We start from the raw sequence: 25,457 nt of genomic DNA, 5'->3' as shown, positions 1-25,457 counted from the left end.
TAGGTGATGACCACTGGGTGGAGGTCAGCACGTCGAGGAAGCTCGCACGTGGGTGACTTCCCAACAGTCAAAGTAACACACACAGTGCACGCCGCTTACACAACTCGTACACACAACGCGACGCACGCTACAAAATAAAAGGTCAACCATCCTGAAAAGGACGTTCGTGAAGACTTGCTACGGACGATACACCATGTACGAGATTCGCAAGGAAACACAAGAAACGCCAATTGACATTAGTAGATCGACCGGTTCCTTGGGAGGAGCTGTCAAAACTGAACAGCAAACGGGAGAGGCCCTAAGCGGCGCTCGACCGCTCTCGCTGCAGCGCTCGCCGCGCTACGGCACGAAATTCAAAAAATTCCCCTTTCCGTTTCTACATAACCCGAGCGTTCCGCCCGTCTTCGTCCGACAGACGAATCAGATCCTTACAACGTTCGCGTAAAGAGCCCTCTATTTTCCTTTCTCGTCTAAAGCTGGAGGGCAGAGCCAAGCAACATGTCATCGGAGAGAAAAGGTAGCTGTCCTGATTATTATAACGACTTGCACCAAACCATCTGGGCCAGGATGCAGCTCAATCACCCTGCCCAATGGCCATTTTGATGGAGGGTACCGATCATCCTTAACTAAGACTAGCTGACCTACCGCAAAATTCTCGCTAGGATCCCTCCACTTTTCTCGCTCTTGTAAGTAAAGCAGATACTCAGTCGACTAACGCTTCCAGAAGTTGTTATGAATGCGCTGAAGCAACGGAAACCTAGTCAAACGATCCTCTAGCAACTTTACACAATCGATTTTCGGAAGTAATACCGATACCCCATTATTAAGAAAATGAGAGGGAGTGAGCGCCCGTAGATCGTTGACATTTTTGAATTGATGCAGGGTCGCCCGATGGCTGAATTCAGGGGACCCAGCAGATTGCTCTGACCGCGATGCCCCCTGAAGTTGGCATTTGAGCGACCCTCCGAATAATCGTGACCCTAGCACTGATCAGGACTGTAGAAAACTCCGCGAAGGTAAGAGTGTGCTCGCCAACAACTCTCTTCAAGTGATGCTTCACCAAGTTGACATCTGCTTTCCAAAAACCACCGTAATTAGGTGCACTAGGGGAAATGAACGTCCAGTTTTTTTATTTTTTTATTTATTTATTCCAGAATAGTACAGAGTATAACTAGTTGATATAGTCACTCAGTACCTTGCAGAGGTAAACAAATTTACCTGTTCGCAAGCACTGGCAATACATAAGAAAATACAAAATTAAAAAATAAAAAACTAGAAAAACTTTCGTTCTTACTCTATATGTTACAAAAAAGCATCAATCTCATGCTTATTATTGAGCGTTTTACAAATAACTTGCTTATATTTTATTTCGCACGCAATATTAACAAATTTCCTTTAAATAATTCATATGTTAAATTATGGCATATTAATAGTCAACAATTCATTTAAATCCACTTCTTGATTAATTTCTTATCCGATGGTCTATTTATATCAACTACTTTTAGACTATTTGGTAGCGCATTCTATGTAATGATAGCTTTGTTAATACTTTTTTTGTCACTGACTCTTTTATAACTTTTAGGTATAATTAAACTCTTTTTCCTAGTAACACTTGTAGAACTTAAGTACTGGGTTTTGAGGTCGTTATTATGTAGCCTTATTGCCTCGAAGATAAAGAGTTGTTCTAGGTTTAGAGGGCTGTCATGTACGTTGAAACTGTTCTTATTAATTATCTTCAATATTTTACTTTGTGATTTTTGCACCAGATCTTGATTATTTTTATACACTCCACCCCAGGCTAAGATTCCATAGCTTATCATGCTATAGTAAAAAGCATAATATATCATTCGTAGTGTTACCGTCGACATGATGTTTGATAGCTTATTAAAAATATATACTAAGTACTTCGTTTTTTCAATTATATATTGAATATGCTTATCCCACTTCAAGTTATAGTCAAAAACAATTCCAAGATATTTACAGTTCTCCACTCTAATCGACATCCAATCCTGAATTTTTACTTCTATGTGAGTCGGTACACTATTACAATAGCTTCCGAATGTCATGCAGACTATTTTATCGACATTCAGCAATGATTTATTCACCGCCAGCCAGTTATCTATGACCAATAAAAATTTATTCATGATACTTTACGCCTCTAACCAAGTCTCTCCAGTGGCTATTATGGCAGTATCATCAGCATAAGACAGAATAGAGTCCAGGGGTATCTCCTTCAAGATATCATTAATATATAATATAAATAGTAGTGACCCCAGGATAGTACCCCGGGGGACACCTGTGTTTATTAACAAAAAATCACTTCTACTGTCTTTGATTTTAACTGTCTGGTATCTATTATCAAGATAGTTTAAAAGAAGATCCAAAGCCTGGCCCCTAATGCCTATACAGTAAAGTTTCTTAAGTAGTGATTTATGATAGACCGTATCGAAAGCCTTGGTCAGATCAAGAAAAGTTACAATTTTCGTTATATTCCTATCCAAATTATTATACAATATTTCAGTAATATAATTTAACGCATCCTTGGAGCCAATATTTTTCCTAGATTTAAATTGATGCTTGGATTATATATTATTTTTATGAACAAATTCATACAACCTATTGTATATTATTGTTTCAAAATTTTCGCAATGTTAGATATCCAATATAGCACCCAATCTTCCAGCAATATTGTCTGAAGGTTGCATTTGCAGATTCGTCAGATTCGAAAATATTGTACCAGGGTTATATAGCCTTCGGAAAATTTTCCTGCAATATTGCTGTAAGGCATCATGTCCGTTTTTGGATTGCATTTACAAAAGACAATAAGCATATTGTAGCAATATTGCTCGCATATTATTTGTAATATTGTGTCCATATTGTAAAATATAGGCGAAAAAAGCAAATATAGTTAAAAAAATTAAATAAACTTTTTCACGGGCTCCCATGCCCTATTCGGTGACTACCATCCGGATGATACTTCCCAAAATGGGCATGGGAGCCCTTGAAAAAGCTTATTTAATTATTTTAATTTAATGTTTTTCGCCTATGTTTTACAATAATGCAAATAATCTTTGAGCAATATTGCTACAATATGCTTATTGTCTTTTGGAAATGCAATCCAAAAACGGACAATGATGCCTTACAGCAATATTGCAGGGAAATTTCTTGAAGGTTATTTAACCTTCGCACAATATTTTTGAATCTACAAATGCAATCTGGAGGAAATATTACCGAAAGATTAGGTGCTATATGGGTTAAGTAAAATTAACCTGTAATTATTAATGCTATGCTTCTCACCTGATTTATATACTAGTACGATTTCAGCCTTTTTCAATGCATCCGGCCAAATCGCATTTTCAATTCACATATTGAAAATATGTGTTAATGGTACCGAGATACAACATCCAAGAATCTTTAAGGTCTTACTATTTATTTCATCAACACCTCCACTTTTTAGATTCAGGTTGTTGATTATATTTATTACCTCACTCGTACTTGTAGGTTTAAGAAATATTGAATTTGGATTTGTATCTGGTTGTTTAAATTCGGCAATATTTGGTTTTACTATATCATCAGACAATTTGCGACCAATATCACAAAAAAAAAATTGTTCATTCTCTTAGCTTTATCATCTCCACTTTATCAGTAATTTTATTATCATTAACCTTTATATAACTTCTGGTATTACTATTTTTCTGCTTTCCCATTTTGTTGTAAATGATACCCCAAAGTTTTTTAGGATTGTTTACATTATTTTGAACTAGCTTTGCATCATATTTAATTTTAGCATCTTTGATAACTTTATCTAACATTTTAGCAGTGTTTTTGTAATCCAGTTTGAGTTGATCATTTGTAATATCCATCTTCCATAAGTTAAATAAAAGTTCTTTGGTTTTACATGATTTAATTATTCCATCAGTAATCTAATTCTTCCTACCCTGCTGTTAATTTTTACTTTTCTTCGATTTAGCTTGTTCTACACATAGCTTAAACTTATCTATAAAATTATTTATAGCTATATTTAGATCTTGCACAGACAATATTTCAGCCCAGTTAATGGTAGCAGCGATATGTTTTATTTTTTTCTAGTTTAATAACTCTATAGGTTTAATTTGTTCTGTTTTAATTTTGTTGACTGCAATAAAAATAGGGTAGTGGTCAGTTCTTGTAGCTTTGAGTTTATGAGTAATTATGTTAATGTTATTAGTTTTTAAAAATATATTGTCAATGCAGGATCCTTTGGCTAAGCCTATGGGTGGTCTAGTTACACCAACAAATCCAGGTTTATAACCTTTTTCTAGAAAATTGCATAGAAATTCCTGGCTCATGTAATTCCATTCTAACAGATCTACATTAAAATCGCCAATTACAAGATGATTTTTGATGTTTTTCTTTTTGATTAAGTATTTATTCAGATTAATTATAAATTCAGTCTGTTGTATTTCGCGAAATCGGTATATGGACGATATTTCAATATTACTATTACTATTTAACTTAATTCTAGTATTTACAATCTTAATTCTACCATATTTAACTACTTCGGTTTTTTAAGTAAATTATTATTAACAAAGACTATTACCCCATCATTTTTATTAGGCACGACCGCGACACGGAAGTGCCTTATAGTTTCGTGTGCGAAAAATGTGTGAGATGCGATATCTCATGCAATTTTTGACCGATTGGGCTGAAATTTTAGGAGAAGTCTCCTTTTGCAAAAGCTAAAAAACTATTTTCTTTTATCCCGATCCTCTACGTCGTTTTGAAATGCGGGAACAATTTGTTCGATTTTTAAGCGGTTTTTTTAATAAAAATTTTCCGGTGATGCGATTATCTCGGAAAGACTTTAATCAATCGGGGTAAAAATTTGTATGCAAACTCCCCTCGTAATACTAAGCTGACAGATTTATTTTGGGCTTGATCCTGCACGTATACGCAGAATTCGGTCACCACCAAAAATCGCTAAAAACGGATTTTTAGCTCTAAGTTGAATTCTAAGCATTCTACAAAAAAAAGTTAAATGGAAAAGTTATAGATCTTTGACAAATACAACTTTTTCCCATTAACATCAAATCATGAAAATGCTTAGAATTCGAGTTTACAGCCCAAAATCGATTTTTTACAGCTAAAAAACCAATGATTTGCCATAAAACATTACGGATTTACGTTTTACATAAAAATGTTAAATATAAAAATTGTAGACATGTTTAAAATACAACTTTTTTCTATTGACGTCAAATCATGAAAATGCTTATAACTCGAGTTTACAGCCCAAAATCTATTTTTTCCAGCTACAAACCAATTATTTGCCATAAAACATTACGGATTTACGTTTTACATGAAAATGTTAAATATACAAGTTGTAAACATTTTCAAAATACAACTTTTTATCGTGGCAAACATTTTTTTTAACACTTTTTGACATACACAACCCTAAAAGCGATTTTTGATACATAAATTCAATAATAACTTCGGTGCAACATGCCCCATCCAACCCAATTATTTTCAGCAATTTTCCTATATTATTAAAAGCTGAAAGTTATATTTTGGCCTTTATCTCATACATATATACAAAATTAAACCACTTTTTTAATTAAATTATAAAAAATGCATAATTTAGGAAATACATAATCGCCGAATACAATCCGTGTAACTTGGCATTGTAACGTCGACGTCTTTTTTTCAAAAATAATTTTCTCATAAGAAAAAAAAATATAAATGCCAAATTGACGAAGCGATACGCTGTGTACACATTAGATTGTATATGCACGCGCGTCCCGTCTGCCTACAAAAGAAAGTAATCTTCACACACCAAAATAATCTTTCCGCGGTATACCTACAAGTTTTTGGGTTTTCGTCTTTTCCGTTCCCAGAGACCTTTTTCTTAGTAAGCATGAGAATAAACCAAGTGGGAGCTCGAGTGTCGCCGTTTTCCTTCGAAGACGCGCCACTCGAATTGTCACTGAGTCTATTTTTTTCTTAAAACTATAGGCTAACAGGGCCAGCTGCAAGCTATAAAAATCCAGATAGGGCCCGACCGCTCGAACTTTTACGACCCAAAGCGCTGAGAAAATTTCGGGCGGGGCGGAAATCGGGAGATGTTATCTGCCTACAGCCGCACACGTGTACAAAAAATCGGTATGCTTTCCCTCTTGTCCCTCAAATAAATATTCAAACCACTCTACCTCCGCTGTTATATAGCCAAAAATAAAAATTTTCCTCTGCATATTCCTCCTTTTTCTCACAAATAGTTGCTTAATTATTAAGAATTATTATTAAAAAATTAACATTTTAAATTAATCAATATTCTACTTTAAAACATTAAGCCACCTTTAATCTAATTAAGACCAAATTATGAATTCTAATTATTTAGTTAACCTAGACATAATGTTAAAAATGAGTTAATTACAAGTATTGCATAAAGCATACTGAAAATTAGCTAAACTCTATCATACAAAACCCATATAACAACAATAAGGTAATAATTGCCAAATTCATTGTTAGTTCCTAAACAAATGATATGAAAATTTTAAATACCTCAACACATCAGAAGTTATATCAGAACGTCTAAAGGTTTAGTAGTTTATTATTATTAATATTATATTAAATTAATTTTTATTTTATCAGTAGCAAATATTTGTTATAATTCATTATTGTAAATTATTTCTAAGTAAAAAAATAAGTTGCGCATAATGGACTGAGCGTTTTAACAGATTTTTACCCGTGTGTTCTTTAACGATTATTTAACGATTAATCTTTTACAAAGAAGGGGAAGGGCGGGTAAAACGACGCATAAGTGAATACGATTTTTTTTCTTCGAAAACTATCTACAACACATAAACATTCGTAATTAGGAATATTATAACCAAATTTTATACAAGATTGTTTTAGCAACATTTCCTTAAAAGGAAAATATTAAATAAATATTCTATTTTCAATATTTATAATTTGTTTTATTAGAGTCTGCACTTGAATTTAATTATTTCGGTTAATCAAGATAATAGTCGAAACTGTTTAACTAATAATAACAAACTAATCTATGAAGCTATATTGTTTAAACAATCTTTTATAAAAATTCATTTTCTCATTTGTAAATGGTACAAGCGTCGCCATCTGTCTCGGGGACAGAGAACCTATCTTGGCCTCTCCCCCGGAAAATTTAGTTAGAGTAGGGGGTCTCCAGACCCAAGCGTAGGAGGAGCGCTCGAGGAAACTCTCTTTCTATTGGAAAATCCTCCGAAAATCTCTCGAAGAGGGAAATCGAGGGATGGGCCAAAGGTTATGAGTATTCTCGAGTCGCAACTCAAAATCACTTCGGTCCCGGCTCTCAGTCAGTTCGGAAGCAACAATCGCGCTTAGTCCGCACTTCTTTTTATTTTACAAAATTCTCAAACGCGCTTAGTCCGCATCTACATTTTTAACTACGCGCTTAGTCCGCAACTTTATAACTTACAAATTTTATCGCGTAGTCCGCTTCTCAAATTGTTACAAGTTTACGCGCTTAGTCCACTTATTGAATATTTTACATTTTTTCAAACGCGCTCCATTACTTTACTCTGTACTATTGTTTCCTTGTACCCACCACTGTGTGGTTTCGAGTCATTTCATTTTTCGCTACGAAGTAGAGTCAAGTGCCGGTTGACTATAAAGTTCTTATATCTAGTGTCGCTAAATCTAAAAGGTTTTGAATGAAGTATTTGTAATTCAAACTGCTGATCAGGATATCCATCCTGTTAATCACAGGATTGAATACACAATACTAAAATCGCGAATTTTTCTCCTTTTTCATAAAACTATACTAACTTTGCAAGTGACTGTTCAGGGCTTGTCCCTGTTTAGCAGTCGCTCCAAAGTTAGTCAAACTTCTAAACAAATATCATACAACCAGACCCCTTGCTTAGATTTTTGCATAATCTCTAATAATAATAAAAATAGCACTCTTTTTAATAACTTTGTTTCTTTAAAAAAATACTCCCGGATCACACCACTCGCGACTAGCTCATCCTTACCTATTTGCGGCAACGCGAGGGTAGAAAGGAGCGACGTACTTCTTAGAAGTTTTCTACTGAGAAAATTTCCAAGATTAAAACGAACGGATTTGGTTCGAAAGGACTAAAGCCGACGTGACAGCATCATATAACGACGTACGCTATATTAATTAAATCTTTTAAGCTGAATCAGTACAATTCACTTTCAAAATTCAAGTGTATACAGGGTGGGCCATTTTAATCAAACCAGTATAATAACTCCTAAATTAAGCCATGAACAGAAAAATTATTCAGATGAAAGTTGTCCAGGATCAAGGGGAACATCTTTTTGTGCAATTAGTTTTGAACTCAAATTTCAAGGTCATTTGAAGGTCAATTTTTTTTTTTAAATAGGAACCCCTCTTTTTGATAGCAGATTCGGAAAGAACAGGAAATTTTACGTACGAAACGGAATTTCAAATTTTTTTTCATGACCTTCACAAGGTCATTTCAAGGTCAAATGTTAAGCAATACTGTAATTGCTATTTAATCGCATTTTCTGGTAGAATAATCGTAGTTAATGTACTTTTATGATGAATATTCAAACCCAATGTGACAATGACCATGAAAATATTTACCTTGAAACCAAATAATTCCCTAATTTCAGCGCTACCCAGGAACAACGACGTGGACGTATTAGGATTATGTTCCCTTTGGGGTGCTTTTTTAACGTGAGTCCCCTTGCCTCTCACTGGGGTGCTTGTTTACTGTGAGTCCCCTTGCCTCTCATTAGGATGCTTGTTTTACATTCGTTAACAAATTTTTAGTGGTCAAAAGTAAATTTTGAAGTAAACATGATAATTTTAAATATCTGAGTTCTTAATGGGAATGGAAAATGGAACGTTAAAAATCAATGTTGTCAATTCATTCACGGTCGAAGCAGAGTCAAGTAAAACTTTAACGTTTCAAAAGCGTAAAAAATGGTTAAACAATAACGGTAGGATGTTAAAAAATACATTATTTAAGATAAAATATTAAACAGCATTTTGCTTTTGTAATAGTAAAAAAAATTTTTAATAATTGTATTTGCCAAAGTGCATCACTTCCAGTTTAGATGTTTTTTTTAAGTTGAATTTCTTTAATCTAATATGAATTGTAACGATTGTTCTCACGCTGTCTTCAATTTAAATCACAATGATTTAACGTAAGAAAATAAGAAGTTACAAATTTGATTTAAAAATTATACAGTTTGAAAATTCCTCCTTTTTTTGTTGTCACTTTCTTATTTTGGTTTAGTTTCAATTTCAATAAAGAGTGAATGTAAATAAAATAGTTTTTCTTATTATAAACAAAATTTTCAACATGGGCGATTATCAATCCAATGAAATTGTTGATATGATAATGATTTTAGGCGAAACCCAAAACAATGCCAGAGCCGTGGTGCGACTCTACGCTGAACGCTTTCCTCTAAGAAGGCGTCCTACTCACGACACATTACTCAGATTACTTCGAAGAGCTCGTGATGGACATCTTCGTCGTCAACGCAGACACCACGAATACAACGAAAATGATCCTAATGTTATAGCCGCCTTAGCAGCTGTTCATCTCAATCCACAAATTAGTAGTCGACAAATTGAAAGAGAAATCGGGATACCACGAAGAACAGCATTGAGAATTCACAATAATCGCCACTATCACGATTACCACATAAGATTAGTTCATGAGCTGAGGCCACGCTATTTTCTAATGCGTATTAACTGTTGCCAGTGGGCTTTAGGAGTTTTACAAAATGATCCAGATTTTTTCAGATTTGTTATGTTTTCTGACGAGGCTATATTTCGCAGTGATGGTCAATTAAATAGGCACAATAGTCACTACTGGTCACCTGTAAATCCCCACTGGTACAGGGCTATTGACCATCAAAACCGATGGAGTTTAATGGTGTGGTGTGGGATCATTAATGGTTACCTGATTGGGCCATATTTTTTCGGTCAAAATATTAACCAGAATAGCTATTTGGCATTGCTCAGAGATCGACTGCCAGAGCTTTTAGAGGATGTTGATTTTCGGACGTTTCGGACGTAAAATTTCCTGTTCTTTCCGAATCTGCTATCAAAAATAGGGGTTCCTATTTAAAAAAAAAATTTGACCTTCAAATGACCTTGAAATTTGAGTTCAATGTCAAAACTAATTGCACAAAAAGATGTCCCCCTTGATCCTGGACAACTTTCATCTGAACAATTTTTCTGTTCATGGCTTAATTTAGGAGTTATTAGACTGGTTTGATTAAAATGGCCCACCCTGTATACTGAACTAGAAAAACCTAAACTCAATAAAAAAAATTGCTTAGATTGAAGAAAAGCTTTAAGTAGCTTACTACGTCCCTCTAAACTATGCTAAATACCTAAACAATCAATTTTCTAATATTCTAATTAAAATCCTACAAACGAAATATCATCCTTTTGTTTACTTCCTCTTGAAAACGGCGATACAAAAGTGTTGTATTATTTATCTGAAATTACAATAGAATAAAATTAAAATAAGATCTATTTTAAGAATATCTACAAACAAAAATAAATAATTGATTCAAATACAAATAAGTTACTAATTTTCCAGTAGTGTTGATGACCGCCAGAAGAATACCAATCAAAACTTTGACAACAATATTGAAAAAAAAACAGGATAATACTGTATAAGCACCGACAGGCATTACGAATGCGAAGCGCGAGCGTCGGACGGCGTGGTGAGCGCGAAGCCCGAGCGTCAGCGGTCGTGCCTTATGCGCAAAACGCGAAGCGCGAGCGTTTTGCGTGCCTAGCATTGCGAAGCGAAAGGCCGCGCGTAGCGAGCTAGTTTAACCTACTATCGTTGTAATAGCAGTCATATTTCCCATTGGATCCTATCAGTTCATAGACTCTCAAATAAAATTTTAACTTTATCGAAATTAGCATTCATACTTCTAACATTTAAGCGCGTAATTAAATCATTTTTATTACTAATTAATTTTTTTTAAATTGTCAATACTATTACAAGTTCTCTCTTTCTGAATTGAATCTTTACTTATAGTGTCGAAATATTCGAAAGTAACCATTTTATCTAATTAAATTTTTAACGCTTCTAATTTTTTTATCGTTTCTGGTTTGATTGAATTTGCGTAGAGAACGGCTGTTGACTCGTTGCAGAATTCCATTGACCTTGTTGTTGAGTTGTTCCAGCTTTGATTCAATCTTGATTTTTCTTGGTTATATCGATTTCCGTTGGACCTTGATCCTATTGAGGTTGTTGATAAGTTACCATCCTTGTATGATAACCTTGGATCGCAGATGTTAAGGTAGGTTTCATCGGATAGTCGATTCTTTCTATGCATAAGCTTATTTTCTTTTCGAATAAGTTGCATAGGTTGTGATCACTAGCAACATGTTTAATGTCAAATGTGGTGCTGTAGTTAACATTTGAATATTGACAATTTAAGCACTTTATTATATTGTTTGTGCAGTCACTGGTCTTATGACTATCTGCACAATTAATCTACCACAGTTAAAACATGGTCTTATACTTAAATAGTCGTAGACTTTGCAGCTTTGGTATCCTACGAAGATTTTGCTGTTATTCTCCTTGATGAACTTGTATATCTCAGAAGGAACCTGCGTTAATACTGTCGTTGTATTACTACGTTTGCATCTGTACATATTCAGGGCCTAGGCCTTTATTTGAAAAACTGCTGAAGTTCCTCGAGTTTATATCACATTATCTCTATCTCAGCTTGACTCCAATTCATGTAGTTGCCAAAACCAACTATTTTAATTTTAGGATTTATAAGTTCTTCTTTCCTAACCTCGCAAATTCTTCCTAGGTTTTCCTTTAATACAGCTTCGGTTAGTTTAACACTATCACTATTTACACAGTTCATGACTAGTTCTTCTTTTTTGTTATAATACATATTTTTATTTTGTATCTTTTCTCGCGTTACGCACTCTATAACCTTCTTTTTCATATCTATAGTCTTATTGCCTATATTATTTACTGTTATTTTTGGCACTTTTTTACGGAGCGGTTTTGGCTGGTTTATTACCTCAGCATATACTCTAGGTAATACACTATCATACTATTTAGTTACAAGTTTTTCCATCAATAAATTATTTTTTTCTTCCAGTTCTTCGACTAGCTGCTTCAATAGTAAATTTTCAGCTTTCAGTATGTTGTACTTCTTATTAAAATCACAATCCTGTAGATCTTGCGCTAAACTAGTTAATTTCTTTAAGAGTTCTTTCCTTACTTCTTCGGATTTCTTTAACTTTATTTGCGCGACTAACACTTTTGCTAACTCACTTATGCTGTCGTCCTCAATTTTTAAGGTTATGTTCTTGTAGCTATGTTCTAGGCAAACGATCAAGTTGTTACTCACTTGCCAATAATTACGATACGTACAGATAAACGATGCTGAAGTCAGGTCACCAACAAGTTCCAGATGGATAGAGCGAGTAGTGAAACATACGAACAACGCGATGTAACTCTTAAAGGAACGATTTCCACGAACCTTCGACATCCGAATTTGGAAGGGACTTGCGTAGTCGAGTCCGGAGTGAGAGAAAGCCCTACTGATTGTCACTCTATCAGCGGAAAGTTCACCCATGAGTTGTTGAGCCGAGTGAGGCTTAACCCGCTGACAGGGCACGCATGCGCGAATCGTCGATTTTGCGGCCAATATCACAAAAAAAATTTGTTCATTCTCTTAGCTGTCTCCACTTTACCAGTAATTTTATTATCATTAACCTTTATATAACTTCTGGTATTACTATTACAAGCCGATTCCTACCCAGAATCCAAACCTGAGGCATTAAAATGTCAAGGTGGTGTAATGTGCCACGTTCATATTACATACATAAAGTAAATACAATATTTTTATATGCTATCCCTGCGTGACTGCAACCTGAAACGTACGCAAACTGTATACTGTGCAACAAAATTGCAACATGTATTGAGCTCCGAAAATTGGAGCAAATGTCTTGACCAGCACTGCTCGCGCGCGAACCCGGACTGTAAGCGTATGCGTTAATCCTTAGTGTGGCGAATGTTGATTGGCCTACCGCGATCATTACCATCTTAATTTTACAACTGCTTGCATCGGCACCGAGGCATTAAAAACCTTGGAGACGATCTACGCAGTGCCTTTTTATGTGAGTCAAGCTACTGCCACTGGCTGTACCTGGTGATAGAATACGAGGGCTTTGTATTCGTGCGCATCGCTTATTGGGTGCGTAAAAAACACTCAAACTCTGCACACGATTCAAAAGTACACCTCTTCAATTACTTGTCAAGAGTCCAGTGCCTAGTAGAAAAAGGCCCGTCAATACATCTGGCGTCAGTGAAAACATGGTTTAGATAAGTTTGATCAACTGCCACGATTAGTCGTGTAATTACTAGGTTCAATCAGCATCTGCCGTGCCAAGGAGCTATTATTATCCAACGTGCGGGTAATAAGATTGAAATTGTAAGTCGCCTTAGTTGAACATCTTACAAACTAATAATATAGTAAATAAAACGAACACCGTCGTGGACTCGCACCGTCCACCGGCCACTTACGCGTGAAGAGTGGACATCCCACTGTCCGCGCAGATATACACACGTCACTTCTAATTGTTCGAAATGCTCAGTACATAAGGCTCTCAAGCCAACGGCTAGTTTCCAATAAAGTATATTGTATTATATTATATATACATTATATTATATTATATATATACATTATATTAAACATGAACATTTTTTCTCCGGTTCTCCAGTCCTTCAGGTTCACACTGTCTATATTTCTTAATTTTATTAGTATACGAGTGACCTCTTTGAAATTCGCATCTCATTTAAACCTCTTTTACAGTGCATTTACTTATGTAACAATATCGACTTAAGGGTAACAATTTCAGATTCGTCTCACAGATCGTCAAAGCGAACAGCGCCCCTCCACTGAAACCCAAAAAGTCGACAAAGTAACAACAAGTTTGTAGCACAAAAAGTTCAAATGTAAAACAGTATACATCTAAATTTTTTACTCAAATTTTTCAAATGAACTTAATCTACCAGTAAAAAGCATAAACTGCACAGCTTTTCTATTCAGTCAGTTGAGGCACTCCAAACTGTAAAATCCATCTTTTAAACAAGAAACTAATTAATGCTCAGTCCGCTATAGTATCACGATCACGTATATCATCCTTCAAATGAAAAAAATAAATTTTAAAAATATAGAAATTATGTTGTCGAAAAATTTTCCTATTTTACTGACTCCTTCGCTTCAAACGGCGAGAACAGACTGAAGAATAAAAGCACTGTCCTGGCTATTCACATACAATGTTAAGCATACGTAGACTGCATGTATAAATATCAGAAAAATATTATAAGACATTACCTGCACAGTGATTCCAACGCTTTTGTAGTTTTATCTTATAGCGTTAGCCAACATTCTTCCGTTGCCCGACTCTCACGGCGTGGACGTGCTAGTAAGAAATGTTTTCGAAAGTCATAGTGTTTTTTATATTTTACTAGCAGTATTCGCATTATATTGTTATGTAAGTTACATAAGGTATAAGTGTAATTGCGCTAAATCAGAAAGTACTTTTGAGCATACAAAAAATACGGAATTTCACTCTTTAAAATAGCGAATGCATCTAGTATTTATTGTATTGCCAAAAATAATGTTTTGATTTAGTGCATTATTAATATCGAATATATTAAAATAATAAATATAACTGCAATTAAGTAGTTTAATGAAGAAATATTATTTTGTTACATTTCATTTGATTCTTCGGAATCATCACTGAATTTTTGATTCGACTCTTTTCCAGAAACATACTTATCATCTTTGCTAAAATTTTTTGAATGAATATCTAATTTGCTTAGTGAACTTGCAAGTTTGTTGCGTTCAAAATTAAATTCTGGATCGCTTTCACAAAAAGACATATCGTTTTCTGCTTTATTTGATTTTTTAGAGCATTTTGAAGCAGCCTTTTTACGTTCTACATTTAATTCTGAATCGCTGTCAGACGGAGACACATCACTTTTGTCATTTTTTATTTTTTTTTGAGCATTTGGAAGCAACCTTCTTACGTTTTACATCTGATTCTGAATCGCTTTCAGACAGAGACATATCGTGTTTTTTGGTGTTTTAGAGCATTTTGAAGCCACAACGTCTTTGTTTAAATAATTTTGTAAATTTATATAGAATAACGTTGTCGCCCCAGATGCTGTAGATGAAATCTCGTAAACGTAGGTTTCCATAAAATTAAAAATATTTTTCAACAGAATTGTATATTCCAAATTAAACACATAAAATAATTTGAATAACAAATAAAATGTCAGGATGATATTTGATACGTCTTTACGGTTGACTTATCTACCCATCTCTTTGAATGAAATATCTTATTTTTTCATGTTCATTGATACATATAATATATGGCTGGATGTTGCTTGAAGAGTTAGCTCCTTTTTCTGCAACGAATTGTTCAATATTGATACCTTTCTGCAAAAAATGATATTTTAAAGCAAAGTTTGTTTACTGTCAAGTGCCATCTTTATATGATTTAAATACATCGTCAATAAATAATATTTATCGAAATTACTTCTAATAAATTAACACGTTACTTTATATTTATGTTATTGGCAGATTTTTCTTTTTTTTTTCTTTGACAGACGTTGTTTTATCACAGCATTTGAAACCGATAAAAAATCGGCCAAGATCAAGAGAGCCCTTAAAGAATCTGTAATTAGAAAGAGTTGTAATACAATCTATCGATAAATATGAACTAAAATACATTAAGTATATGTTACCGTCTATAATATCTTCATATTTTTTTATCAAGTCCTGTTTACATGCTTTTGCAAAATTTATTATGCGTGGTACGTAGTGGGAGAGAAATATTGTTATTAAATTACCTCCTTTACCAGCAAAGATAGATTCAAAGTCATCGTCTATCTGTATACAAAATAAAAGAAAATTGATTAATTTTCTATGCAAAGGAATGATCATGTTCTTAACGAATTATAATTCAATCTTACGTATCCTATTGGAGATCGAGGATTTTTCAATATTGGAAATTCCGTGACTATGGCTCTTGCAAGTGCTTGCAACGATTCCCTAGGCGGATACCTATAAGAACATAGACATTTCATTACAGCATGTACACGCAAGAAAGTTTACGTGCCTTGTTTGTTACGTACAAGTTGTCATTGTGAACATGCACCAATTCCGTCATAAGTAAACAAACCAATGCACGTCTATCGTCCTCTGTAAATTTGGTTTTGTCTGCCTCAAGTAGCTTAACTCCTTGTTGGGATTGTGATAACGTTTCTTTCACATTTTCATAGCGCTAGAAATGTCGGAAATATATTAGTCTAGTATATAATTTTAAAAGTATTCAACTTATATTTTTAGCTTTATTATATTGTGATGTTGCGCTTTTTATAACCGATTCCGGTGACGCAAACAATCAGTTTACACTAGTTTTACTTCGATCTCCGAAGTAAGTGTCCCCGAAGGGGACAACGTGTATGTCTAGGAACAGGTATGCCTGGCGCGGCAAGGGGTAGAAATAAAGCTTATTACACAATGGTTTATTCGGAACAAACAATAATCGTATATTATGCAACCCCCAGGATGGATCAGACTTGGTCTGATTACAAGTTTCCCCGTAATAAATCAACTCCGACTCGAAACGTGATGTTATTCGATAATAAACGGACTCACAAAAACTACACACGATAATAACCGATTATTGCCTTTACTATCAGATCACGTCAGATAACTTCTACCAGAAATCAACAAACACGATGCAACAAACCGCGCTTCCGTGACTCTAATATTCGTATTCGACTCGTCCAAAATGGGCGGCGTCCGTCAAGATGGCGTTTTCCTGTTATATTCACCCCTGGAATTTGGCTGGTAATCGTACGCTCGTTGCCACTTTGCCGCTGTGCGACTCCTTACTGAAATGCACAAAAAATCGTAGAACGTCGCGAAAACCACCGCAATACGGAATGTTTCTGTGGCGAGACTCGTGTTGCCGGATCTTAAAGATCAACGGCGGCTCGACCTAAGGTTTCTCTTAAAGGCTGGATCTTTTGATCAACAGTGGCGCTACGCAACACCCGAGATGATTGCTGGATCGCTTAGCAATTCTATAGTGGCTCAACGTAATACAACAGTGACTTCTGGATCTCTTAGCGATCGACAGAGGCTTATACAATTATCCGGGTACGGTGCTGGATTGCTGCGCAATCGGCAGCGGCTCAATAATTAATGGCACTCGTGCCGAATATGCTCCGTCTTCTTCGGAACTCCAACTTCCTTCTACTGTCTCTGCTACCTCTCTCTCTCTCTCTCTCTCTCTCTCTCTCTCTCTCTCTCTCTCCCTCTCTCTCTCTCTCTCTCTCTCTCTCTCCCTCTCTCTCTCTCTCTCTCTCTCTCTCTCTCTCTCTCTCTCTCTCTCTCTCTCTCTCGCTTTCTTAATCTCGGGAAGAAGTGCTCGGTGGTGCGCGATACGTCTGCTCGGGTCAGTCGTTGAGACAATTCTGAACGAGAAGGAAGTCTCGTTCGTTCTAGAAGTCCTGCGCGACACATTTGATCCATGGAGGCTTAGAAGGTTTGGAGCAACATTTCCATAGATATCATGGCCTTACAATTTCTCGTGCGATAGAAGATACTGGATACATTTGTGCACAAAATGGCTGTGAATGTTCTTTTGTCTGTTTTAATTCTTTAGGTAGGCATATTAGAGACAACCATGATTTTCTTTAGCACAGTGCACAGATGGTCCACGAAAGTAATGTAGATTTCCCTAACCACGAAGAATTTGACGAAACAGATAATAGTAATAACGTAGAGCCAGAGGCTACATGCGAAGAAAATGAAGAAAATACTTATCGAAGAAATGATGAAAATGTCGATAATTTTGAAGAAAGTTTCAAATATATGTTGTCAAAATGATTGGCAGACTTAATTGTCACGGTTCTATGACTGGTGCAATGATAACAAATATTTTTGAAGAGTGCGAAGCACTACTATTTTACGTTTCTTGAATTTACTAAAAAAATTCAAAACGTATATTAAATAAGGCCAGGCAGTTGTTTAAGATTTTATAAATATTGCTGGTGAAATATTTCAAATAGATAGTCCTTTTGAGGGTTTAAAATCACTCGATCGGCAAATCAATGCACTTAAACCATCGCCTGACGGCATTTTAACTTAATTTTTAGATGGAGAATACTTCAAAATCTATTCATTTTTTTCAAATATATATGACCGCGATTCGAATAAATAGTAGATTGTGCAACTAGGGAGGGAGGGGGTGGGGGAATTGCCTACGGCGCCCTTGACTCCCACTCGTGCTCAAAACATCACACGAGTCCGAAAAAGCGACTCCCCCCTTGTTGCACACCGTACTTTTTGTGAAAGTGCAGGAATAGGCCTCTTATCATGCATATGAAAGGAATGGGAAATTCGAGGACTTTTCATTCGACTCCCGTGGGAGTAGTTTTTTCCAGAAAAATTTTTTCCTCCCAAGGGAGTAATTTTTTCCAGAAAAATTTTTTCCAGAAGTTTTTTCCCGCTGCTAAGAAAAACTCGATTTTCCATTCATTTTTACATGCATGGAAAGTGGCCTTTTTCTTGCACGTATCATGAAAACTATATTATAATGAATTAGAAATAGTCAACGCATTAGGTTCAAAAACAGGCATTTACAAATTGGGAGCATTTTATTTTCAAATCGACAATCTACCTCAGCATATAAATTCAGAACTAAGCAGCATACATATTTTGACACTTTGCTGCCATATGTTGTTAAATACGGTTTTCAACGGGTGCTTGATCCATTGCTTCATTATTTACAGAAGCTTGAAAGTGACGAAGGAGTAGAAATTGACTTCGACGACGGGAAATTAATTCTACGTAACATTATCAGCTTTTTTTGGTGATGGTCTTCCGTTCACGAGGTATTCGGACTTTTAGGTCCAAGAGCCAATAAATTCTGCTGGATGTGTGACTGCTCGAGAGGTCGATTGCATTTAGGTTTTTGGAAAAATGTTGTATGCAGAACAGAAGAAGTGTACAATGAACAATTAGCTATTTTAATACAAAACAATTATTCCGATGCAGCGAAAACGGCGACTGGATTAAAGGGCAAGTGTTGTTTAAATGAATTCAAATACTTTCATATTTCTCATAACAACATTTTTGATGTAATGCATGATTTAGAGCATTTTGAAGCCACAACGTCTTTGTTTAAATAATTTTGTAAATTTATATAGAATAACGTTGTCGCCCCAGATGCTGTAGATGAAATCTCGTAAACGTAGGTTTCCATAAAATTAAAAATATTTTTCAACAGAATTGTATATTCCAAATTAAACACATAAAATAATTTGAATAACAAATAAAATGTCAGGATGATATTTGATACGTCTTTACGGTTGACTTATCTACCCATCTCTTTGAATGAAATATCTTATTTTTTCATGTTCATTGATACATATAATATATGGCTGGATGTTGCTTGAAGAGTTAGCTCCTTTTTCTGCAACGAATTGTTCAATATTGATACCTTTCTGCAAAAAATGATATTTTAAAGCAAAGTTTGTTTACTGTCAAGTGCCATCTTTATATGATTTAAATACATCGTCAATAAATAATATTTATCGAAATTACTTCTAATAAATTAACACGTTACTTTATATTTATGTTATTGGCAGATTTTTCTTTTTTTTTCTTTGACAGACGTTGTTTTATCACAGCATTTGAAACCGATAAAAAATCGGCCAAGATCAAGAGAGCCCTTAAAGAATCTGTAATTAGAAAGAGTTGTAATACAATCTATCGATAAATATGAACTAAAATACATTAAGTATATGTTACCGTCTATAATATCTTCATATTTTTTTATCAAGTCCTGTTTACATGCTTTTGCAAAATTTATTATGCGTGGTACGTAGTGGGAGAGAAATATTGTTATTAAATTACCTCCTTTACCAGCAAAGATAGATTCAAAGTCATCGTCTATCTGTATACAAAATAAAAGAAAATTGATTAATTTTCTATGCAAAGGAATGATCATGTTCTTAACGAATTATAATTCAATCTTACGTATCCTATTGGAGATCGAGGATTTTTCAATATTGGAAATTCCGTGACTATGGCTCTTGCAAGTGCTTGCAACGATTCCCTAGGCGGATACCTATAAGAACATAGACATTTCATTACAGCATGTACACGCAAGAAAGTTTACGTGCCTTGTTTGTTACGTACAAGTTGTCATTGTGAACATGCACCAATTCCGTCATAAGTAAACAAACCAATGCACGTCTATCGTCCTCTGTAAATTTGGTTTTGTCTGCCTCAAGTAGCTTAACTCCTTGTTGGGATTGTGATAACGTTTCTTTCACATTTTCATAGCGCTAGAAATGTCGGAAATATATTAGTCTAGTATATAATTTTAAAAGTATTCAACTTATATTTTTAGCTTTATTATATTGTGATGTTGCGCTTTTTATAACCGATTCCGGTGACGCAAACAATCAGTTTACACTAGTTTTACTTCGATCTCCGAAGTAAGTGTCCCCGAAGGGGACAACGTGTATGTCTAGGAACAGGTATGCCTGGCGCGGCAAGGGGTAGAAATAAAGCTTATTACACAATGGTTTATTCGGAACAAACAATAATCGTATATTATGCAACCCCCAGGATGGATCAGACTTGGTCTGATTACAAGTTTCCCCGTAATAAATCAACTCCGACTCGAAACGTGATGTTATTCGATAATAAACGGACTCACAAAAACTACACACGATAATAACCGATTATTGCCTTTACTATCAGATCACGTCAGATAACTTCTACCAGAAATCAACAAACACGATGCAACAAACCGCGCTTCCGTGACTCTAATATTCGTATTCGACTCGTCCAAAATGGGCGGCGTCCGTCAAGATGGCGTTTTCCTGTTATATTCACCCCTGGAATTTGGCTGGTAATCGTACGCTCGTTGCCACTTTGCCGCTGTGCGACTCCTTACTGAAATGCACAAAAAATCGTAGAACGTCGCGAAAACCACCGCAATACGGAATGTTTCTGTGGCGAGACTCGTGTTGCCGGATCTTAAAGATCAACGGCGGCTCGACCTAAGGTTTCTCTTAAAGGCTGGATCTTTTGATCAACAGTGGCGCTACGCAACACCCGAGATGATTGCTGGATCGCTTAGCAATTCTATAGTGGCTCAACGTAATACAACAGTGACTTCTGGATCTCTTAGCGATCGACAGAGGCTTATACAATTATCCGGGTACGGTGCTGGATTGCTGCGCAATCGGCAGCGGCTCAATAATTAATGGCACTCGTGCCGAATATGCTCCGTCTTCTTCGGAACTCCAACTTCCTTCTACTGTCTCTGCTACCTCTCTCTCTCTCTCTCTCTCTCTCTCTCTCTCTCTCTCCCTCTCTCTCTCTCTCTCTCTCTCTCTCTCCCTCTCTCTCTCTCTCTCTCTCTCTCTCTCTCTCTCTCTCTCTCTCTCTCTCTCTCGCTTTCTTAATCTCGGGAAGAAGTGCTCGGTGGTGCGCGATACGTCTGCTCGGGTCAGTCGTTGAGACAATTCTGAACGAGAAGGAAGTCTCGTTCGTTCTAGAAGTCCTGCGCGACACATTTGATCCATGGAGGCTTAGAAGGTTTGGAGCAACATTTCCATAGATATCATGGCCTTACAATTTCTCGTGCGATAGAAGATACTGGATACATTTGTGCACAAAATGGCTGTGAATGTTCTTTTGTCTGTTTTAATTCTTTAGGTAGGCATATTAGAGACAACCATGATTTTCTTTAGCACAGTGCACAGATGGTCCACGAAAGTAATGTAGATTTCCCTAACCACGAAGAATTTGACGAAACAGATAATAGTAATAACGTAGAGCCAGAGGCTACATGCGAAGAAAATGAAGAAAATACTTATCGAAGAAATGATGAAAATGTCGATAATTTTGAAGAAAGTTTCAAATATATGTTGTCAAAATGATTGGCAGACTTAATTGTCACGGTTCTATGACTGGTGCAATGATAACAAATATTTTTGAAGAGTGCGAAGCACTACTATTTTACGTTTCTTGAATTTACTAAAAAAATTCAAAACGTATATTAAATAAGGCCAGGCAGTTGTTTAAGATTTTATAAATATTGCTGGTGAAATATTTCAAATAGATAGTCCTTTTGAGGGTTTAAAATCACTCGATCGGCAAATCAATGCACTTAAACCATCGCCTGACGGCATTTTAACTTAATTTTTAGATGGAGAATACTTCAAAATCTATTCATTTTTTTCAAATATATATGACCGCGATTCGAATAAATAGTAGATTGTGCAACTAGGGAGGGAGGGGGTGGGGGAATTGCCTACGGCGCCCTTGACTCCCACTCGTGCTCAAAACATCACACGAGTCCGAAAAAGCGACTCCCCCCTTGTTGCACACCGTACTTTTTGTGAAAGTGCAGGAATAGGCCTCTTATCATGCATATGAAAGGAATGGGAAATTCGAGGACTTTTCATTCGACTCCCGTGGGAGTAGTTTTTTCCAGAAAAATTTTTTCCTCCCAAGGGAGTAATTTTTTCCAGAAAAATTTTTTCCAGAAGTTTTTTCCCGCTGCTAAGAAAAACTCGATTTTCCATTCATTTTTACATGCATGGAAAGTGGCCTTTTTCTTGCACGTATCATGAAAACTATATTATAATGAATTAGAAATAGTCAACGCATTAGGTTCAAAAACAGGCATTTACAAATTGGGAGCATTTTATTTTCAAATCGACAATCTACCTCAGCATATAAATTCAGAACTAAGCAGCATACATATTTTGACACTTTGCTGCCATATGTTGTTAAATACGGTTTTCAACGGGTGCTTGATCCATTGCTTCATTATTTACAGAAGCTTGAAAGTGACGAAGGAGTAGAAATTGACTTCGACGACGGGAAATTAATTCTACGTAACATTATCAGCTTTTTTTGGTGATGGTCTTCCGTTCACGAGGTATTCGGACTTTTAGGTCCAAGAGCCAATAAATTCTGCTGGATGTGTGACTGCTCGAGAGGTCGATTGCATTTAGGTTTTTGGAAAAATGTTGTATGCAGAACAGAAGAAGTGTACAATGAACAATTAGCTATTTTAATACAAAACAATTATTCCGATGCAGCGAAAACGGCGACTGGATTAAAGGGCAAGTGTTGTTTAAATGAATTCAAATACTTTCATATTTCTCATAACAACATTTTTGATGTAATGCATGATTTAGAGCATTTTGAAGCCACAACGTCTTTGTTTAAATAATTTTGTAAATTTATATAGAATAACGTTGTCGCCCCAGATGCTGTAGATGAAATCTCGTAAACGTAGGTTTCCATAAAATTAAAAATATTTTTCAACAGAATTGTATATTCCAAATTAAACACATAAAATAATTTGAATAACAAATAAAATGTCAGGATGATATTTGATACGTCTTTACGGTTGACTTATCTACCCATCTCTTTGAATGAAATATCTTATTTTTTCATGTTCATTGATACATATAATATATGGCTGGATGTTGCTTGAAGAGTTAGCTCCTTTTTCTGCAACGAATTGTTCAATATTGATACCTTTCTGCAAAAAATGATATTTTAAAGCAAAGTTTGTTTACTGTCAAGTGCCATCTTTATATGATTTAAATACATCGTCAATAAATAATATTTATCGAAATTACTTCTAATAAATTAACACGTTACTTTATATTTATGTTATTGGCAGATTTTTCTTTTTTTTTTCTTTGACAGACGTTGTTTTATCACAGCATTTGAAACCGATAAAAAATCGGCCAAGATCAAGAGAGCCCTTAAAGAATCTGTAATTAGAAAGAGTTGTAATACAATCTATCGATAAATATGAACTAAAATACATTAAGTATATGTTACCGTCTATAATATCTTCATATTTTTTTATCAAGTCCTGTTTACATGCTTTTGCAAAATTTATTATGCGTGGTACGTAGTGGGAGAGAAATATTGTTATTAAATTACCTCCTTTACCAGCAAAGATAGATTCAAAGTCATCGTCTATCTGTATACAAAATAAAAGAAAATTGATTAATTTTCTATGCAAAGGAATGATCATGTTCTTAACGAATTATAATTCAATCTTACGTATCCTATTGGAGATCGAGGATTTTTCAATATTGGAAATTCCGTGACTATGGCTCTTGCAAGTGCTTGCAACGATTCCCTAGGCGGATACCTATAAGAACATAGACATTTCATTACAGCATGTACACGCAAGAAAGTTTACGTGCCTTGTTTGTTACGTACAAGTTGTCATTGTGAACATGCACCAATTCCGTCATAAGTAAACAAACCAATGCACGTCTATCGTCCTCTGTAAATTTGGTTTTGTCTGCCTCAAGTAGCTTAACTCCTTGTTGGGATTGTGATAACGTTTCTTTCACATTTTCATAGCGCTAGAAATGTCGGAAATATATTAGTCTAGTATATAATTTTAAAAGTATTCAACTTATATTTTTAGCTTTATTATATTGTGATGTTGCGCTTTTTATAACCGATTCCGGTGACGCAAACAATCAGTTTACACTAGTTTTACTTCGATCTCCGAAGTAAGTGTCCCCGAAGGGGACAACGTGTATGTCTAGGAACAGGTATGCCTGGCGCGGCAAGGGGTAGAAATAAAGCTTATTACACAATGGTTTATTCGGAACAAACAATAATCGTATATTATGCAACCCCCAGGATGGATCAGACTTGGTCTGATTACAAGTTTCCCCGTAATAAATCAACTCCGACTCGAAACGTGATGTTATTCGATAATAAACGGACTCACAAAAACTACACACGATAATAACCGATTATTGCCTTTACTATCAGATCACGTCAGATAACTTCTACCAGAAATCAACAAACACGATGCAACAAACCGCGCTTCCGTGACTCTAATATTCGTATTCGACTCGTCCAAAATGGGCGGCGTCCGTCAAGATGGCGTTTTCCTGTTATATTCACCCCTGGAATTTGGCTGGTAATCGTACGCTCGTTGCCACTTTGCCGCTGTGCGACTCCTTACTGAAATGCACAAAAAATCGTAGAACGTCGCGAAAACCACCGCAATACGGAATGTTTCTGTGGCGAGACTCGTGTTGCCGGATCTTAAAGATCAACGGCGGCTCGACCTAAGGTTTCTCTTAAAGGCTGGATCTTTTGATCAACAGTGGCGCTACGCAACACCCGAGATGATTGCTGGATCGCTTAGCAATTCTATAGTGGCTCAACGTAATACAACAGTGACTTCTGGATCTCTTAGCGATCGACAGAGGCTTATACAATTATCCGGGTACGGTGCTGGATTGCTGCGCAATCGGCAGCGGCTCAATAATTAATGGCACTCGTGCCGAATATGCTCCGTCTTCTTCGGAACTCCAACTTCCTTCTAC

At 35.6% G+C, this 25,457-nt stretch overlaps 3 protein-coding genes across 3 annotated transcripts; all 3 read right to left on the bottom strand.

Moving 5' to 3' along the window:
• Window positions 1-14,712: 14,712 nt before the first annotated feature.
• On the bottom strand, window positions 14,713-17,314 carry LOC116416854. Its single transcript, XM_031927075.2, has 4 exons — window positions 16,170-17,314; window positions 16,008-16,098; window positions 15,780-15,924; window positions 14,713-15,709 (listed from the first exon to the last, which is right to left on the bottom strand). Exons 1-4 carry the CDS (start codon window positions 16,202-16,204, stop codon window positions 15,606-15,608), a joined length of 375 nt encoding a protein of 124 aa, XP_031782935.1. The 5' UTR covers window positions 16,205-17,314; the 3' UTR covers window positions 14,713-15,605.
• A 1,957-nt stretch (window positions 17,315-19,271) lies between these two features.
• Window positions 19,272-21,383, bottom strand: LOC116738663. The gene is made up of 4 exons (XM_032601852.1): window positions 20,251-21,383; window positions 20,089-20,179; window positions 19,861-20,005; window positions 19,272-19,790 (listed from the first exon to the last, which is right to left on the bottom strand). Exons 1-4 carry the CDS (start codon window positions 20,283-20,285, stop codon window positions 19,672-19,674), a joined length of 390 nt encoding a protein of 129 aa, XP_032457743.1. The 5' UTR covers window positions 20,286-21,383; the 3' UTR covers window positions 19,272-19,671.
• Window positions 21,384-23,344: 1,961 nt separating this feature from the next.
• Window positions 23,345-25,457, bottom strand: LOC116416850. Its single transcript, XM_031927052.1, has 4 exons — window positions 24,325-25,457; window positions 24,163-24,253; window positions 23,935-24,079; window positions 23,345-23,864 (listed from the first exon to the last, which is right to left on the bottom strand). Exons 1-4 carry the CDS (start codon window positions 24,357-24,359, stop codon window positions 23,761-23,763), a joined length of 375 nt encoding a protein of 124 aa, XP_031782912.1. The 5' UTR covers window positions 24,360-25,457; the 3' UTR covers window positions 23,345-23,760.

Source organism: Nasonia vitripennis (assembly GCF_009193385.2).
Source record: "Nasonia vitripennis strain AsymCx chromosome 3 unlocalized genomic scaffold, Nvit_psr_1.1 chr3_random0009, whole genome shotgun sequence".
Classification (NCBI taxonomy): domain Eukaryota; kingdom Metazoa; phylum Arthropoda; class Insecta; order Hymenoptera; family Pteromalidae; genus Nasonia; species Nasonia vitripennis.
Note: the sequence above shows the minus strand (reverse complement) of the source record. Positions and strands in the feature narration are given on the sequence as shown.